A 17813-nucleotide genomic window follows, 5' to 3' on the forward strand; every position below is an offset into this window, starting at 1 on the left:
AAGTGTTTCCTGATCTCTTTGGTATTGCTTGAGTGAAGGATGCGTTAGTGGCTGACAATATGGAGATTTTGGGCGGGTCCATTCAGTGGAACGTGAGCTTTGTTAGAGAAGCGCATGATTGGGAAGTAGATGTTTTGGCCTCTTTCTTTCAGGTTTTGCACTCTACCAGGGTGAATAGAGATCGGGCAGATTGCCTTAGTTGGGTTTCTTCCAAGAAAGGTGTGTTCAGGGTTAAGAAGTATTTTGGTTCCTTGACGTGTTCTAGAGGAACTCGGTTCCCTTGAAAGAGTGTGTGGCGGTCTCAGGCACCCTCGATGACAACTTTCTTCACATGGTCTGCAGCTCTAGGTAATATCCTTACTTTGGACAATCTCAGGAAGAGGCACATAATCATTGTAGATAGATGCTGCTTTTGCAAGCGAGATGGGGAATCAGTAGACCATATTCTTCTGCATTGTGATGTGGCCTCCGCTTTGTGGAACAACATCGTCTCTTGCTTTGGTTTTTCTTGGGTCATGCCTAAGAGTGTGCTAGACCTAGTTGCTTGTTGGTGGAAGTCTGGGAGATCAAGGAGCGCTACAACGTGGAAGATGGTGCCTATATGCCTCTTTTGGTATATTTGGAGAGAAAGAAACCTTAGGTGTTTTGAGAACCTAGAAAGCTCCCTTGAGGAGGTGTTAGAGTTGTTTCTTCATACGCTGTATCTCTGGTCGATGGCTTTTTTGTACCCTTTATCCATCAGCTTTGCTGATTTTCTTGCTTCTTTTTCCTGTTCTAGTTAGGTGTTTCCTGTTATATACTTCCAGTGTACGTAGGGGCGTCTTACGCTTTCAATAAAACTGTGTACGTAGGGGCGCCTTACGCTTTCAATAAAACTAAACTTATCAAAAAAAAAGATTCATGGTTGATGATTATTTCAATCTGAAAAGATATTTTGATCTTTGCAGAGAACATATATCCTGTTTTAGAGAGTGATACAAAGATCAGAAACCGAGGAACATTCAAGTCACTCACCAGTGTTGTTTGCTCAAACCTGTCGCAGATTGGTGATAATTCTCTTGTTTTTCAAATACTACAGAAAGTAACACTTGAACAGATAGTAAGTTGACTAAACTTTCTTAATTTGAACCTTACTTTTTTCCTTTATTTTATACTTGAAAACTTTTGATTGCATATTTTATTTTTCATTTATAGAAAGAAATACTTATTTTGACAATTTTTTTCTTTGTTTATCTGTTGATTAGTTCTTAACAATTCTTCTTGATGTGATGTTGTTTGCATCGCAGTTACTAAAGCCACCTCTAGACAATGCTTGTGCGATGCTCAGAATGCTTGCTAAGCTGGATTCCAAACCCACAAGACTTTCTGAGCAGAGTATTATTACTCTAAGCAATTTCCTTTTAGGATATCTGATTGATGTTGTGCATGTAAGTATTTTATCTTGTTTGATATCTGCCTTTGATTAGTTTGAAGTAGCTTTTTTTTTCTTTTTAAATAAAAAACAATCATTTTGTATGCGTTGCATAACTTAGTTTATTATGTGTCTGATTGTGCTGGTAGTGGTTTGTTTTTGGATACTCATTTATTCAAGGAGTGCGGAAGTCATTATTTTTCTTCTTCTTCTCTGTTCTCATCAGAGGGTTATCATATGCAATTCAATGTGTTTTATGTAAATGAAGTGTTTCATGGCATGTGCAAAATTAAATATCCTACATTTTCATGTAGATGGAGAAATAAAAAAGCTATTATCCCCATAGTCTTTCCATAATAATAATAATAATAATAAAACTGAACTTCTGCATAATTAATAAAGTTCATTGTGACCATGTGCAGAAGGAGAATTATGGGAACACACCATGTGTGAACAGGGTGTATTCTCTGGAACTCTTAAAGTTGCACATGGTGGTGATGAACTTGTGGGCTGGGTCGTCTAAGGTCTTAGTTCTGACAAATATTATTGCCAAAAAAATCATGCAGAAGTGTGTTTTACATACCATTAATTTTTTTTTTTTTTTTGGGGGGGTGGGGGTAGGTATGTCGTCCTGTGTCCATATACTAGGTGGTACAGATTTTAATATCGAATGGTATCTTGTTTTGGTAAATCTCATGATTTTCCTAGTAATATTATAATGTGTATAATCCTACTTTGCTGTTGCAGATTTATTTCCAAGATCACAAAGCTTATTATTGAGTGTTTGGTTCTGTCCAAAACTTGGTCCAGTAATTCTTTTTGTCTTTGATCTACATGCAGTGCATTCAAGAAGATCATGAGGAGCCCAATGCCTCCATTCCTACACTCCGTTATTATCTCATTCCTTGTTTTTTCTTCTTTGATAGAAGTCACAAACTTCTGGATCTTGTGTTGAAGATGATGGGGTCATTGATAACTGACAGTAGTTCGTCGCTTTTTTCTCCTAAATATGCAAAAGACTGTTCAAGTAGAATAAACGCCATTGTTTCTGTCCTTGTATTGATGCATAAGGATGTCAAAGTTCAGCAAATTATCTCTTCACTCAAGGCAGAAATTGACCGTATATTACGAAAAATACTATCTTTCCAGGTACAATTTTTTTGCATCTCAAGAATGTCACTTAGAATGTCATAAAGCACATCCATCTATTTATGCTAATCTGAAGGATGTAGTTCTTGAATATTAATAACTCTTGTGATTACCGGGTTATTTTAATATGTTAAAAAAGGTCAAATTTAATATGATAATATAAACAAGTGTGTGTCGTGCATGTATGTGTGAGTATATTGTCGCTCTTTTGTGGGAACCATGATTTGCTAAGCCCACTTTAGTCAAATGCCCCTTTTTTTTTTGTTGGGTAAACACAATTCATTAAAAGGTACAACCCAAGTACACAAGCAATATACAATAGAAACACCTAGCTAGAGGAAGAAAGAAAATCAAGAAAAACATGAAAGCTAGAAATATTTGAGTAAAAAACAGCTAGTGGTAAAGATTCTTGAAGGAAAAATCCTTTAATTCCACCCTTGTTTGTTGGTCTTCAAAACCCTGATTATTTTTTTCCCTCCAAAGGCACCACTTAAGGCAAGATGGTTCCTTCTTTCATATAGCAGCATTTTGAATTCTACCAAAATGCCCTTTCCAGCAAGCAAAGAGGTCTACCACACGACTAGGCATGACTCAAGCCAACCCTACTAAGCTGAAGATGGTATTCCAAAGGGCACTACCCATCTCACAATGGAGTAAAAGGTGGTCAATTGACTCCCCACTCTTCTTACACATACAACACCAATCAACAATGACATGTCGCTAACTAAGATTATTCATGGTTAGCATCTTCTCTAAGGCAGCTGACCATGCAAAGAAGACCACCCAAGGGATTTTTATTCTGCTAAATACTCCCAAGGGAAAATAATACTAACATGAGGAACAAGGATATTGCAGTAAGATTTTACATCAAACAACCCTATTCTGGAAGGTACCCAACAAAGCTTGTCTTGGCCACCCCGTCTCAGGTTAAAGGAGTACAACAAATTGAAAAACGAGGTAAAAGAATCCACCTCTCAGTCGTGAGCCGCTCTAAGAAAGTTAACATTCTATTGATGAGAGTTGCGTGAAACCTCCGAATGATCTACCACTGAAGCATCCTTACAACGAGCCAAACTGAACAAGTTTGGAAAAGTTGTCTTGAGGGCTTTATCCCCACACCACACATCATGCTAGAGTCTAATTTTGGAGCTATAATCGACCTCAAATCTAGTATGACTAGAAAACTCTTCCCAGTCCCTCCTTATATTCGTCCATAGCCCCATCCTAAACGACCCATGAACCTCAATTGAACACTACCAACTCCACCCGCTGCCATATTTAGAATCCACAATCACTCTCTGTAAAGCCTTTCTCTTATGAACATAACGCCAAAGCCACTTCCCCAAAAGAGCTCAGTTGAACAAAAGTAAATTACAGACCCTTTACTCTCCTTCAGATATCGGGGAACATACCTTAGACCAACTAAACAAATGGAATTTTAACTCTTCACTAATACAACACCACATAAAGTCCCGCTGCAACTTTTCTATGCGGATGGCAACACCAACCTAGGTCTCCAACTATGTTGTTCGGCAAAAAGGCTATTGTAGAACTACACAAGGCGATCTCTAATCTCAGATTGATCTAAAGAGACTTTACCATTAACGTTCAACTGATCAATGGAGTTATTCCTCCTATTTTGAGTTGGCCACTCGATGGAAGAACTTTGTGGACTTGTCACCCTCTTTTAACCACAACTCCCTAAATTTTTGCCTCCAACTCACCTCCTCCAGAAGAGTTGTCCTCTCCAAATCATTAATCACTGCAACCTTCCACAATTTCTCCTCCTCACTAAGAACTCTTCCAAAAGAAGCTTTTTCTTTCTTTCTACATTGCCAAACACCTCATACCAAACTCTTAAATCACCTTTCAATCAAAAAAATAGTTTGCGAGTCAAAATATAACTTGGTGAACCCTGAAAGTGATAGGAAGTCTACCACTGTTTCACTGTATCAAACCCTCTGATCTTAATCACATGTTCTCGAACTTAAAGTACATTCCATCTCCATGAAAACTTACGCAATCAAGAAGAATATGGAAATTATCCGAATACAATCTAGGCAACCTCCTCTAGGTCAAGTCAAGGGAAATTAGAAATGTATCAAGTTTAGACCAAGAGAGAGAATCTATATTGTTTGACCACGGTAAATAACCTCCTACAAGGGGATATCCATAAGCCCTTACTCAAAGATGAAGTCTGAAAACTCCACCATAGTTGGACTGAAGCAGGCATCACCGGATCTCTCACTAAGAAAATGAGACACGTTAAAGTTCCCCCGAATACACTAGGGCAAATTCCACCAACTAATCAACCCAGCCAACTCATCCCATAAAAGCCTTCTATCACCATCAATATTAAGGCCATAAACACCAACAAAAGCCCAGGAAAAATGGTCTTCGACATTTCTAAAAGAACATGCCACCGAGAACTCCCCACGCACTGACTTTTTCTACCATCCTCTTATCCCACATGATCAAATGCCTCTGAAAGCCCCCTTTGAATCTAAACAAGCCCAACAACATGGCTACATCCCCACAAGCTACACACAATACTACAAGTCCTAAACTCCAATTTTGTCTCCTACAGACAAATAACACTTGTCTTCCAATCTCTGAGTAAATTTCTAACTCTAAAGTGCTTCTCCCCTTGATTTAGCCCTCTTACGTTCTAGGATAACAATTTAGGCTTCATGGGACAACTAAGATACCCCCTTAACCCTACTTCTGCTAGAGCTTGCACCTGTAGAATCATAATTAATGGAGCAAGACAGCCTTTTTAATTCTCTTTCTCCTCTGTTGGCTGATTTGGAATTGGAGACCCACTCCCCCTGGTTGTGACTCGCTTCAATGATTGTTAACAACGCCATGAGTTCCCCTTCAAACCCATCACAAGATACTCCTACACAGTGATCAGTGTCCTCCCCTCCACCTTCTGCAGGACCCAGCAGTAGATCCTGAGCACTCAGGATTGAAAAACACACCAGGGGACAACAATTCAAAGGCTCACGCACAAGGGTTCCTCTCAAGAGCATAACATCGATTCTGAGCATGGCAAACTACTTTTTTCTACTCGACTTCCTGATGGCCCAGCCAACGGAGCAAAATATTTTTCACCCAAAAAAATAGCAGCACCCTCCCTGGAAAGCCAACTCACTTTCCTTGCAATTCTTTGAGAGGCGCAACTCCTCACCCACAATAAGACTACCCCCCTTGAGTTGCGCTGACAATGAAGACTAAGGAGGCAGATTCAACCCCAACGAAATCTTTTTTCCCCCTTTTAACACCACTGTCCACTAAGCATAGTTGGGAATTACCTTATCAGGGGAATTTTCCTTAGAGGGAGCATTTATAGAGTCAGATGCTAAATCCACCTTTTCTGTTGTCAAAACACCCAAATCCACAATCGTATCATCAGCAGCAAAACTATCATTAGAATCTGAATCTCTGCCCTCATTCGAAAAGCTCTCCAGACCTGAAAAACCAACGACAAAACCCACGCATGGGAGAACAGAGCTGATATTAGTCCTCTCTAGAAGACCTCCGGCGAAATCCAAGATTGGAGGTGGAGCAAAAACTTGCAGTTGAGTGGCCTGCGGTGAAGGCAAAGCATCGTCGATAATAGAGTTTCCACTATTGACCTTTGGCGAAGACGGATCGCCGTCGGATACATGGTTACCATAAAAAACCTCTGAAAACCTTGTCCCCTTATCTCTCGACTGCTCGCCGATGGCTACAGAACCCGTCTTCTAAATCCTCGAAGACCCAACAGCAAGGATGCAGCTTGGGCCTATGCCCACACAGCCTGCACTAGAACCCGGGCCCAACCTTAATTTAACATCCCCAGGCTGTGACTGCTCCCTCTTAAGGATGGGTTTGATTCTTGGCCATGGCAAACGAGTAGCACGAGATACTATCGGGCCCTTGCCCGATTCTCCCACTCCTTTTGTTCGGTCCAACATCAAAGATTTGGTTTTATGAGCATCAGGTGAAACCTTCAAACCTGGGCTTGGTTTCGGCCCTATCTCACCATTCTCCTTTATGCTAACAACACACCTCGACCCAGAAAAGTCCAATACCTCATCCATGTGTTTAAGAATTTGATCCTTCTCTTCCCTCAGCTGTGCCAACTGGGCTTGCATATCATGACAAAAACAGTTGTCACTTTTGGAAACCCTTGAGCCACTCTGTCATGCTTCCACGTTTGCTGTATGACAGCCACCTTTAGTGGGAAACTTGGGATTGTCCTCCCTTGTACCTCCTCGACAGTAACCGTACTGAGCCATTGTCCAAGCAACGGCGTGGTTGGCGAAGGATTACTACAGGAGGCTTTCGTGCTCTTCGCCGCACTAGTCAGCACCTCCTTGTACGAATTCTTATGTCTCTTCCCCTTGCATGTGGTTCATGGGATCCAGCGACCTCACTGCCTTGCTTGAACGAGCATGCCCATGAAAAACTTCCCTAAGTGAGGTACTCCATTCCCGCTACCGTATGAAAGTTGGGTAGAAGCACCATTGACACCTCTTCGATTGCCATTGAAAAACTCCTTGAAGAAAGCTACGAGCTTTCGCAACTTAAGGGCACATCTTTTGCATCCTTGCCCCTCTCGACCCTCTGGTATAACTATGAAGCCACGCCGCCTTCCACCGCCATACTCCGTCAACACCAAATAATTACCATGCCAGTTTCAGCATCTTTGAGCGGTGTAAGCAGTGCTTTCAACCCCTCCAAGATTTCACAAACTCAGCCACCTCCTCAAATCAGAGCCTCTGCCATCTTCGCCAGCTAAACCACACTCACCTTTCCCAAATGCACTGCACGAGAGACGCCCCTACTTCTTTCAATGAATCTTAATGCTGAACACCCTTTCCTATGCCGAAAGCACATACGCCTTTGCTTCTATGAAGAAATGCCTCGAATACCCCATCACACTACAATTAAAACTGAAAGCTGGAGATGACGTCGGAACTGGCAACCCAGCATACCTCACGTAAAAAACATAGTATGCAAGGCCCATTATTCAAAATTCCCCTTTATGAACATCATGATATTAGATCAATCGCCATACTTTGCACCATATATTCTCATTGTTTGTGAAATTTAAAACAAAACTCTAATTTGAGTGCCACATGGATCTCTCCGTGGTCATATTTGGACTTGATAAATTCATTGAAGAATAAAAGTTTTCACTTCACCTGTAAATCTAGAGACGTTCGTCTTAACACTGCTATGATGGAGTTTTCGGACTTTATTTTCGAGCAGGGTCTTATGGATCTTCCTCTTGCAGGAGGCCCATTTACGTGGTCTAATAATCAGGAGATTTCCTCTTGGTCTCGTCTCGATAGATTTCTGGTTTCTCCAGATTGAGAAGTCAAGCTCCTAGGTACTCTACAGAAAAGGCTTCCAAGACTGTGTTCTGATCATTTTCCTATTCTTCTTGATTGTGGTGGCGTTCACTAGGGTTCTAGACCGTTCAAGTTCGAGAATATGTGGTTAAAGGCTGAAGGGTTGTGGATAGGGTGCGTCTTCGGTGGGAGTCTTATCGCTTTCAAGGCTCGCCCAGCTTTATCTTCTCTCAAAGCTTAAGGCTTTAAAGAATGATCTCAAAAGATGGAACGAACAGGAGTTTGGTAATGTGGAGCTCCGCAAAAAGATGCATATGGAAGAATTGTGTGCTCTTGATAGTTTGGAGGAACAACGTGGTTTAACTCCTGAAGAAAAGGTAGGGAAATGTGGGGTCATCAGAGATATGTAGAATTCTATTTTATAGGAGGAGATTAGCTGGAGACAGAAGTCTAGGGTTCTTTGGCTTAAAGAGGGTGATAAATGTACTAAATTCTTTCATCGGGTAGCCAACTCGAATAGGAGATCCAATTCCATAGAGTCACTCTCAATCAATGGCTCTACTTCTTCAGATCAACAAGTTATTAGGGATCATGTTGCTCAGTTTTAGAATTCTCTTTTTGCAGAACCTTTATGTTGGAGGCCTAGGATGGATAACCTTGCTTTTGACTCTTTGGATGCGGGTGAGGCCTCTTCCTTAGAACTTCCTTTTGAGGAAAGGGAGGTTTTAGAGGTGGTTAAAGGGTTGAATCGTGATAAGGTTGCAGCCCTAATGGGTTCACTCTTGCGTTCTTCCAAGACTGTTGGGATGTGATCAAGACTGATCTCATGGGGATTTTCCAGGATTTTCATACTCATAGTAGGTTTGTCAAAAGCATTAATGCCACTTTCATAGCCTTAATTCCGAAGAAGCTTGGGGCTGTGGATCTTAAAGATTTTCGGCCTATCAGTCTTGTAAGTGGCGTTTACAAGATCATAGCAAAAGTGCTTGCTAATAGACTCAAAAGGGTTGTGGAGAAGATTATCTCGTATCCCTAAAATGCTTTTGTGATAGGAAGGAAAATTTTTGATTCTGTTCTTATAGCTAATGAGTGTTTGGATAGTCGCATCAAATCAGGTGATCTAGGGTTACTTTGTAAACTGGATATTGAGAAGGCTTATGATCATGTTAGCTGGGATTTCTTATTGTATATGTTTAGAAGATGTGGCTTCAGGGAGAGATGGTGTTCTTGGATAGCGCATTGTATCTCTTCGATGCGTTTCTCTGTGTTGGTGAATGACACCCCTTCTGGTTTTTTCAGCAGCTCTCGTGGTCTTAGACAGGGTGACCCTCTGTCGCCTCTCTTGTTTGTCATCGTGATGGAGGCCCTTAGTAAGTTGTTTTCTATTACTGTTCAAAGGGGTTTCCTCTCTGGCTTCTCTGTGGCCTCTGGCAGCAATGGAGTATTTACCATTTCTCATCTGTTATTTGCAGACGATACTTTAGTTTTTTGTGGGGCTAATCCTGATCATCTTCTCTATCTTCGTATGTTATTACTGTCCTTTGAAGCTGTTTCAGGTTTGAAGATTAATTTGGAAAAGTCAGTTTTGGTTCCTATGAGTCATGTGGATAATATGGATGATTTGGCTAGCATCTTAGGCTGTGGAGTTTCCTCTCTTCCTTTGAAATATCTTGGACTTCCGTTGGGGGCCCCTTTTAAGGCTAAGTCCAGCTGGGATGAGGAAGTTGGTAAAATTGAGAGACGGCTGGCTAGCTGGAAGTGGTTGTATCTGTCGAAGGGTGGCAGAGTTACCCTTATAAAAAGTACTCTCTCTAATCTTCCTACATATTTCCTTTTTCTATTCCCTATTCCCTCCAGTGTTGCTAGTCGCATAGAGAAGCTGCATCGAGATTTCTTGTGGGGAGGTATAGGTGAAGAATTTAAATTTCGTCTGGTTAATTGGTCCAAGGTTTGCTCTCCTATTTCAAATGGTGGTTTGGGCATCCGAAATTTGAGGATTTTCAATAAGGCTCTTTTAAGGAAGTGGTTGTGACGTTATGCCCATGAGAGAGAGGCTTGGTGGAAATCTGTTGTGGATGCAAAGTATGGTTCTACTAGGGCTGGTTGGTGTTCTTTAGACCTCCCTGGGTCTCACGGAGTGGGGCTTTGGAAGAATATTAGGAAAGGGTGGAGTTTGCTTTGTTGCCATACCAGACTCATTTCGGGAAATGGATCTAGGATCCGTTTTTGGGACGATGTGTGGTGTGGTGAGGTGCCCCTTAAGGTAGCTTTCCTTGTTTTGTATGACATAGCGCGTGACAAGGATGCACTTGTTGCAGACCATTTGGTTGTGGGGAGCGAGTCCTATCAGTGGGATGTTAGCTTCCTTCGAGCGGCCCACGACTGGGAGGTGGATATTTTTGCCTCCTTTTTCTCTTTGCTGTACTCAACTAGAGTGGATGGTGATGTGGAAGACCGGCACTGGTCGTCTCCTTCTCATAAAGGGAAATTTGATGTTAGATCTTTCTACAAGGTTCTTGCTTGTAAAGAGGATAATCATTTTTCCTGGAAAAGTATATGGCGGACCAAGGTTCCCTTGAAAGTGGCTTTCTTCACTTGGACGGCAGCGCAAGGGAAGATCCTCACCTTGGACAATCTTAGAAAGAAGCGTGTCATCGTGATCGATAGATGTTGCATGTGCAAAATGAATGGGGAGTCTATGGACCATCTTCTTCTCCATTGCGAGGTTGCACGCGTTCTATGGAACACCATCTTCAGTCACTTCAATCTGTCTTGGGTTATGCCTTTTCGAGTGGTAGATTTATTCGCTTGCTGGTGGACGAGTGGTCGCGCTTGGAGTGCGGTCGTGTGGTAGATGGTCCCTTGTTGCCTTTTGTGGTGCTTGTGGAGGGAACGCAATGATAGACAGTTTGAGGACAAAGAAAGAACCATTGAGGATCTCATTTCCTTTTTCTTTCATTCTTTGTAGTCTTGATCGGATGCGTTTCTCGCACCTTTAGTGTTTAGTTTTAATGATTTCCTTGTTTTGTTTTCTTCTTCCTCTTAGATGCCTTTCTTGTACACTTCATGTGTACTTGATTGCGCTCTGCGCTTTTTAATGATATTTCTCTTATTAAAAAAAAAAAAAAAAAGAACTTGGTATCTTGGATTTGGCAAAATATTAGTCTGGTACAACTCTCATACAAGACCAGAATTCAGATCTAGTTTGATTAAAGAAACTTTTGGTTAGGTTCTGATTGTTGCTGTATGGTACATTGTCTTGGATTTATGAACACATTGAAAATTTCTTTTGACTAGCAAGTTGGTTTGATTAGCTTAGCACCATTTTTTGCAGTTTTTTTTTTTTTTTTTTTTTTTTTTTTTGAGATGCTTGTTGATTGGGGGTTTCTTCTATATAATGAATCCAGTCTTCAGAGGAAATCAGCATGACAATGGAAGAAAAGCATAAAATAAAGTGTGCCTTTGATCAACTTAAAGCTCTAACAAGTACATCAGCCAACGGGACGCCTGCAATCTAAGATGATGTTCGTAAATTAAAATCTCACCCTAGTGAGTCTTCTAACTTCAATCAACTTCAATTTTTGCATGCTATGGATCATGCCCTTTCATAACTTAGTTCATGCCTTTCTAGTAAATTTCAGTTATTTGTTTGCATCATTTTGGTGCATCAGTTGTGCACTGTCAAGAAATCTATCAGTGCTCTCATTTCTTTTCTTTTATTTCTGGCAGTAATATTTAGTGTCCTTGAGGGAATTCTTAGAGATAACAAGCGGTCAAGGAGGAGAATGCATTCGTTATGAGCTCAGAGAATGGAATATGCATCAGCTTTGGCTCATGAACCTCTCCCCATTTTTTTTTGTAAATATAGGCATCGGGCCTAAGTGCAAGTCATTGTCGGGGTCCTGCCTGCAATTTTGAGTTACATAGTGTGACATCTACTTGCCTTTGGAATTTTTAGGTTGAGAGCTGAATTATAGTCGCAATCTTTTTGGGTCATGGAATAGTATGTATGATATCAAATTTTGCAGTAGAGGAACTTTCAAAATGTTTTTTTTTTCCCCCTCAACGTTGGGGAACTGAAATGGAAATGATCATGAAAATGCGTCTAAAGAAATTTTAAGTATAATTATGTTTCTTTTGTTGAAGATGGTTTAGGAAGAAACTAGATTTGTATATACAAGTGATGGGGAAAAAATAATTAAATTCCTTGGAAAAGAATCTGTACCCAAAATGAAAGTTGTCAAAATCTCCGACTCGATTTAGATTCAATTATGAAGTCGAATTCAATTGAATTTTTAGTGGGATGTGCTGGAGACGTTAACATAATAATACCTACAAACCCAGAATTTGCAGCAATACTTGAATGTGAAAGTAGGAGGTGATGTATACGCTTGTGCAGATTTTTGTTTTTGCAGCTTCAAAAGATGGAACTCCTTTTTTATTTTTTTTCTATTAAGGGGCTAAGAGGATTTACAACCGCTTTCTTTTTTATTTTTCTTAAATTTAGGGACAAAACTACTTTTTACTTTTTTATCTAAATATACTTTATAATAGTTTTATTTATTTATTTATTTATTTTTTATATTAATTAAATATTATTTTTTTCCGACTATAAATTTGTACCTACCTCACAAAATTTGGACAAGAATCCTCTCTATTTCATGATCCAAATTTACAAAATTTCAACACAATCCCTAATAAAAAGCAAAAAGATGAAAGAAGAAAAAAAAATATTTTGTATTGAAATAATAGATAAGGAAGTTCTTTTGGTTCCTAGAAGTGGTTCCTTGAAGTGTAGCATTCCCAATGGTTAGGGAACCAATAGGGTATCTGTTGTGAATGGTCTTTTGTAATTATTTTTGACATTTTCCCTATATGTAGGGAAGGATATGAGCTATAAAAAAGCTTTTGGAAATGCTCTAAAAGCATCTTTAGTGAGCTCTTTAAATTTTCTCTAAATTTTAGTTAAACAATCTACTTTTATTATTTTATCTATCACTTTTAACAAATTTCAAAACCAAACTTTTCAAATATTTCTCATTTTTAACTAAATATTAATTTTTTATTGGTTTTAAACAATCATTCCTAAGAAATGAGAAAAAATGAAAAGTAAAAAGTGAAGTGAAATAAGAGATATAAAATATTCAATAACTCATGAAATTTGTGAATTAAATTTGGAATGAAATTTTGATGATAGACAAAATAGAGAAATTACAACGAGTTTATTGAAGTAAATTTTTTTGAGGTTTTTACTAAATTTTGGTAAAATTTTTGAAATGAACTAATGAAGAGCGCATCAGGGACGCAAAGAAAAGCCTCACCTCCTGCACACGATTCATCGCCGCCGGCTGCCGACCGCTGTCCACCTTATACTATTGTACTCCCCTTTCCAGATACTTCTATACTCTGCCTTCTTCTTCTCTTTTTGCTTCATCGACGTCGTGCTGTTTTTTGGGTGTTGGTGATGAGCTCCCTTACTTCTTCCATGGCAGATCTATGATACCCATCTTTCTCTTCAAGGTCTGACTTTTCTCTCTCTCTCTCTCTCTGTCTTCAAGGCTTAGCATTACCTTTTTTTTTTTTTTTTTTTTTTTTTTTTTTTTTTTTCTTTTTTTTCTTTTTTTCAAGCATTTGAAATTTTAGGAGCTACAAAAAGAGCGGGAAATTGGCTAAAGCCAATTTACCAAAATCCATTTGGCGCCAAAAGAGAGAGAACAAACCATAAACCGTAGACGAAAACACAAAGAGAGACACCAATCCAAAAAAGAAGCAAAAGCATTCATTCATTCATGCAGTCCAGGATCAGCTCCTTCTTCAAACCCTCTGTTTCTATTGCACCCAAATCTCCGGTTTTTGACGGCGATGGCGACGACGAGTTGACGACCTGGGAGAAGAAAGAACATCCCATCTTCAATACCTACTCGCGTAGAGCTCCAAACCCAGATAGGTACGCTCTTTGTTGTGGTCGATATTTATGGTTTTTATCTTAGAAATTTTGTCTTGACTTGTGCCCGTTTGATGGAAAATCCTGCTTTTAATCATGATTAATACAGCGCCTTATTTTCTGGGAATTGAAATGACAGCAATAACAAGCAAATTAGTTAGGTGGTGATCTTAGGGCTCTTTTTTTTTTTCATGACGAGAAAAAAAAATCTGACATTCGTTTTTTCCCGCCGTTTCTTGGTAACCAAACAGTCCAACAATTTAGTTTCTTAGATTGGTTTATTTTGAAAATAAAGGTGTATTTTCTATACCATTGATAATGACATTTCTGGGGTTTGTTTTATTGGGGTCAAAAGAAGTGAAGTTGTCAATTTAGGGACAGTAAGAGAAACGATGCAGAAACCCATTTGGGATTATTCGTGTTTAAAGCCGAAATCAACTATATCTGTAAGACCAATTAACAAGAACAAGAAGAGAAGCTATGCGCAGTTCCATTTAGAGTTGGGGCAGTCTGATTTTACCCTACGCACATGTTCCACGTGTGGGGTCAAGTACGCTCCTGGGGAGGAAGAGGATGAGAAGGCTCACAAGGCATTTCACAAGGTCTATACCCATGGTATTCCATTTAAGGTATAACAGTAAAAGTTCTGTGTCCAAATGTCCAAATGTCACCAAAAGTTTATATGTCCATATGTGTTTATTTGGTATTGTTTTAGTGCTTTATTTTATCATATTGCTTATTCGATTTTACAGGGTTGGTGCAATGAAAGGGTGATTCATATGCCTTATACTGAAGGGGGTCGAATTGTTTTGGTGTTAGATTGTGACCCTCCTGCGCATAGGAACAAGGTTCTTATTTGATTTCTGATTTTTCGAAATTGATAAATGAGATGGTTTATAATATTTAGTGTGTGTTCTTGAAGTACTAAATTGGGACGTTATTGTACTGGCAGGTTGAGGAAGTGGTAAAGATGATGGAGACTGAGCTTGGAAGTGGATGGATTTACCATAAGAGCTGTAAGGTGATCAGCATTGTTTTTTATTTGATTATTTCAGAAGTTTCTGTTTTCTGGTTCTGCTGTATGAGATTTCTTCAAGATTCTTGAATAGTAGTTTATTTCTTCTATTAATTTTACTTGATCCTATTCAGATTCCCGGCTATTGATGATAAACACATGAATTTTGTGAATGTAACTCGAGTGACATTGAAACTTTTAATGAAGATTGTTAGATGGATCCATGTAGTTGTGAAATGATAAAATGTTTTATTGGTTTCTCATCCATTAATTCTTTGTCTGATTTCACATATGATGTTGAACAGTGCTTGAAGTGGAGATCATGACATCATGTCTCCATTGTATAATTGAAAATTGAGATGTTGATTGCATTTTGTTGCTATTCCCATCTATGTGATGGCAGGTGTATATGTTTATTTCCTCCCAAAGGATTGTAGGATGCCTACTTGCAGAACCGATAAAAAAAGCATTCAAAATTCTCTCATGCTTAGTGGATGGGGCATCTGATGGTACTACTATAAAGGAAGCAGCAAGACCAAACTCGACCACTCTCCAATTTGGCGATGTTAGTTTTAAAAGGGAAGTCAAGGAAAAAGCCCCCTCTCTTGATTGTTCTGAGGTCTTGGATAGGAATCTCAATGGAGCAATCATTTGCGAAAACGAAGCTGTACCTGCTGCTTGTGGAATTAGAGCCATTTGGGTCACTCCCTCTAACAGAAGAAAACACATAGCCAGCCAATTACTAGATGCTGTGAGGTAAGTTTATATTTTACAATTTAAAAGCTACAAAATATTACGCTATCTCATTCTCATCTAATATTTACTTCACATACAGCCAAATCATGTGAGGTAAGTGGAAGGTGCTAGATCATAATAATTGCTTTAACCTAGAGATCTTAATCACAACTATGGTTATGTTTTGCTCAGTTCTTCCAGTAGATTGCGATTTATTGAGTTGTTGGAACCTTGGATGATCAAAAATTTGCCTTCCTTTTCTTTTGGTACAGCAACATAATAAAGTGAGTTTATAGGTTTCTTTGTGAGCTTCACACCTTTTTTTGGTGAGAAATGTCTAGCCTGAGTTTCTTTCCCCAACACAAAGATGGAGCCATCTTCTTCTAACTTGCTAACATTGATTTGGAAGACCGGACTGATTGCTTTTTGTAAATTGATCTCCAATATGTTTTGCACTTGGCTCTTCTCTTATTTTTGTTCTTATTGCAGGAAGAGTTTCTGCATAGGTTTTGTCCTTGAACGATCTCAACTGGCATTCTCTCAGCCAACCTCAGCTGGAAAGGTGTTGGCATCTAATTATGTAGGCACTGGTTCTTTCTTGGTGTACAAAAGTAACAATCTGGACCACGTAGAAGGATAATAAAAAAGTTATAGACTTAGCTCCATCACTTTGACCATTTTGTGAATTGATTTTTCATTTGCATTCTAAGTTGATAGAAACAGTTACTATTTGAAACGAAATTATTCTCTCTATTGTGGAAATCATGGGGACCTACAGAAAGTAGATTAATTCTCTATGTTTTAGAAATAACAATTATCAGTTGGCTGTTGTCCAAATTACCAACGATGAGTCTATAAAGAGTTGTTTCTCGGGTGTTTGAAGTAAATTTTTAAGACGTATATTCTTGTTTGCAATTGTTTTCTTCAAGAGTTATCTAGTGGAATTGCAGGTGTCTTTTGACTTAGTTATAGAGCACCTATGTGAAGTTTTTATACATGTGAGATAATACACTTGCAAGTGTCTTCTGACTTGGTACTTTTGGTCAAGAGTTTCAAATTCACTGGGAGATGCATGATTATGCTAGGAGAGCAATTTATGGATTGAAATTCCCAGTAACTAGCAATTTGACTAGCACATTTTGAAAAAGCCCATATGAGACCTACATGCTCAAATAAATTTTGGGCTAGGTGGCTACCTATTCAGACATATGGGTCCTATATGAACTGTTTCACAAGTGCTGCTCAAATTGCTAGAGATCCCAACCCGAAATTTATGCCTATATCTTCTACCAAAGTTATCCCTTCCACCGGAAGTCTGACATATTTGCTTTTCTAAATAAGCTGATTTTTATTTTTTTTGGAACAAGGAAAAACCTTCATTATAATATAAGACCCAAAAGGCTAGTCGCAGTAATTAGAGGTACAATGACTCCTAAAAACAAAGTCTAGGACTAAATCCTGACTCGAGGAGTAGCTACCTTAGCAGATGGACAAATAATATGACCTCTCTTTACACATAAGTTCTATTAAAGGAGATAAGAGAGTGCAAGATGTGATCTAAAACAGCTATTACAATTTAGATTTAAAATCTATCATGGCAGTTTGCTACGGTAAATAACAAAACACTACTAAAAATCAAAATATAAACAAAATAATACTGGCTGGCAAAGAGCATAGGGAGTCGCCAGAGACGGCGTGTGTATACCACACGCCCTCACCAAAAGACTCCTCTCAATCAGGAAAATCACAAAAAACTCTTAGGATCCACCAACTGCAAATTGGAGGAGATGAAGAGCCATCATGCCCCGGAGAGAGGAACACTTGCTGGCGCGTGAACACTACGCTCTGGTATACGAACAACTGGGGAAAACATGTCTGGTTGCGATAGAGGCAAAGGAAGACAATGATCACCCTGGGGGGCACATGACATGCAGAGATTGACGAGGAATCATAGATCTAACTTAAAAAACGGCCTGAAAACCGAGCTTGGCAACTTACCCAGATCAATCCACAAACGTATTGAAACCCTCAAACTCCAAAGCCTCATAAGGATTAGAGAAAAATATTTTCGCCTCTTGGTTTCACAGAGCACCATTGAGTGAGAAGAAAGTCAGCAGTTCACGGCTTACTGCCGGGCCAAAACAACAACGATAGAAAAGCAAAAAACAAAAAACATAGACAAAAAGCAAGACATGGGGAGGGAGGCAAGCCCCCTCC

At 39.3% G+C, this 17813-nt stretch overlaps 2 protein-coding genes across 4 annotated transcripts in view; both read left to right on the forward strand.

Annotated features, from left to right (window-relative positions):
* LOC133873715 (uncharacterized) overlaps positions 1-11932 on the forward strand; it is a 33028-nt gene extending 21096 nt beyond the window's left edge. For 2 of the 3 annotated variants that reach the window (XM_062311459.1, XM_062311461.1), the window contains 5 exons: positions 948-1099; positions 1287-1427; positions 2252-2560; positions 11310-11451; positions 11632-11932. In XM_062311459.1, the coding sequence (XP_062167443.1) occupies positions 948-1099; positions 1287-1427; positions 2252-2560; positions 11310-11420 (713 nt within the window). In that variant the 3' untranslated portion in view covers positions 11421-11451; positions 11632-11932. Of the gene's footprint in view, positions 1-947; positions 1100-1286; positions 1428-2251; positions 2561-11309; positions 11452-11631 lie in introns of those variants that run through there. The other variant, XM_062311460.1, reaches the window with a different exon arrangement.
* Positions 11933-13237: 1305 nt separating this feature from the next.
* Positions 13238-16488, forward strand: LOC133874023 (protein CHROMOSOME TRANSMISSION FIDELITY 7). Its single transcript, XM_062311851.1, has 7 exons — positions 13238-13422; positions 13531-13849; positions 14202-14475; positions 14599-14694; positions 14799-14867; positions 15265-15617; positions 16086-16488. Exons 2-7 carry the CDS (start codon positions 13692-13694, stop codon positions 16234-16236), a joined length of 1101 nt encoding a protein of 366 aa, XP_062167835.1. The 5' UTR covers positions 13238-13422; positions 13531-13691; the 3' UTR covers positions 16237-16488.
* The last annotated feature ends 1325 nt before the right edge of the window (positions 16489-17813 follow it).

This window comes from Alnus glutinosa, chromosome 7 (genome assembly GCF_958979055.1).
Source record: "Alnus glutinosa chromosome 7, dhAlnGlut1.1, whole genome shotgun sequence".
NCBI classification, from domain to species: domain Eukaryota; kingdom Viridiplantae; phylum Streptophyta; class Magnoliopsida; order Fagales; family Betulaceae; genus Alnus; species Alnus glutinosa.

Coding starts and splice junctions, on each gene's coding strand:
- LOC133874023 (XM_062311851.1), top strand. CDS start 13,692: ATGCAGTCCAGGATCAGCTCCTTCTTCAAACCCTCTGTTTCTATTGCA. Junction 13,850..14,201: donor AGAGCTCCAAACCCAGATAG/GTACGCTCTTTG, acceptor TGGGGTCAAAAG/AAGTGAAGTTGTCAATTTAG. Junction 15,618..16,085: donor CAATTACTAGATGCTGTGAG/GTAAGTTTATAT, acceptor TTCTTATTGCAG/GAAGAGTTTCTGCATAGGTT.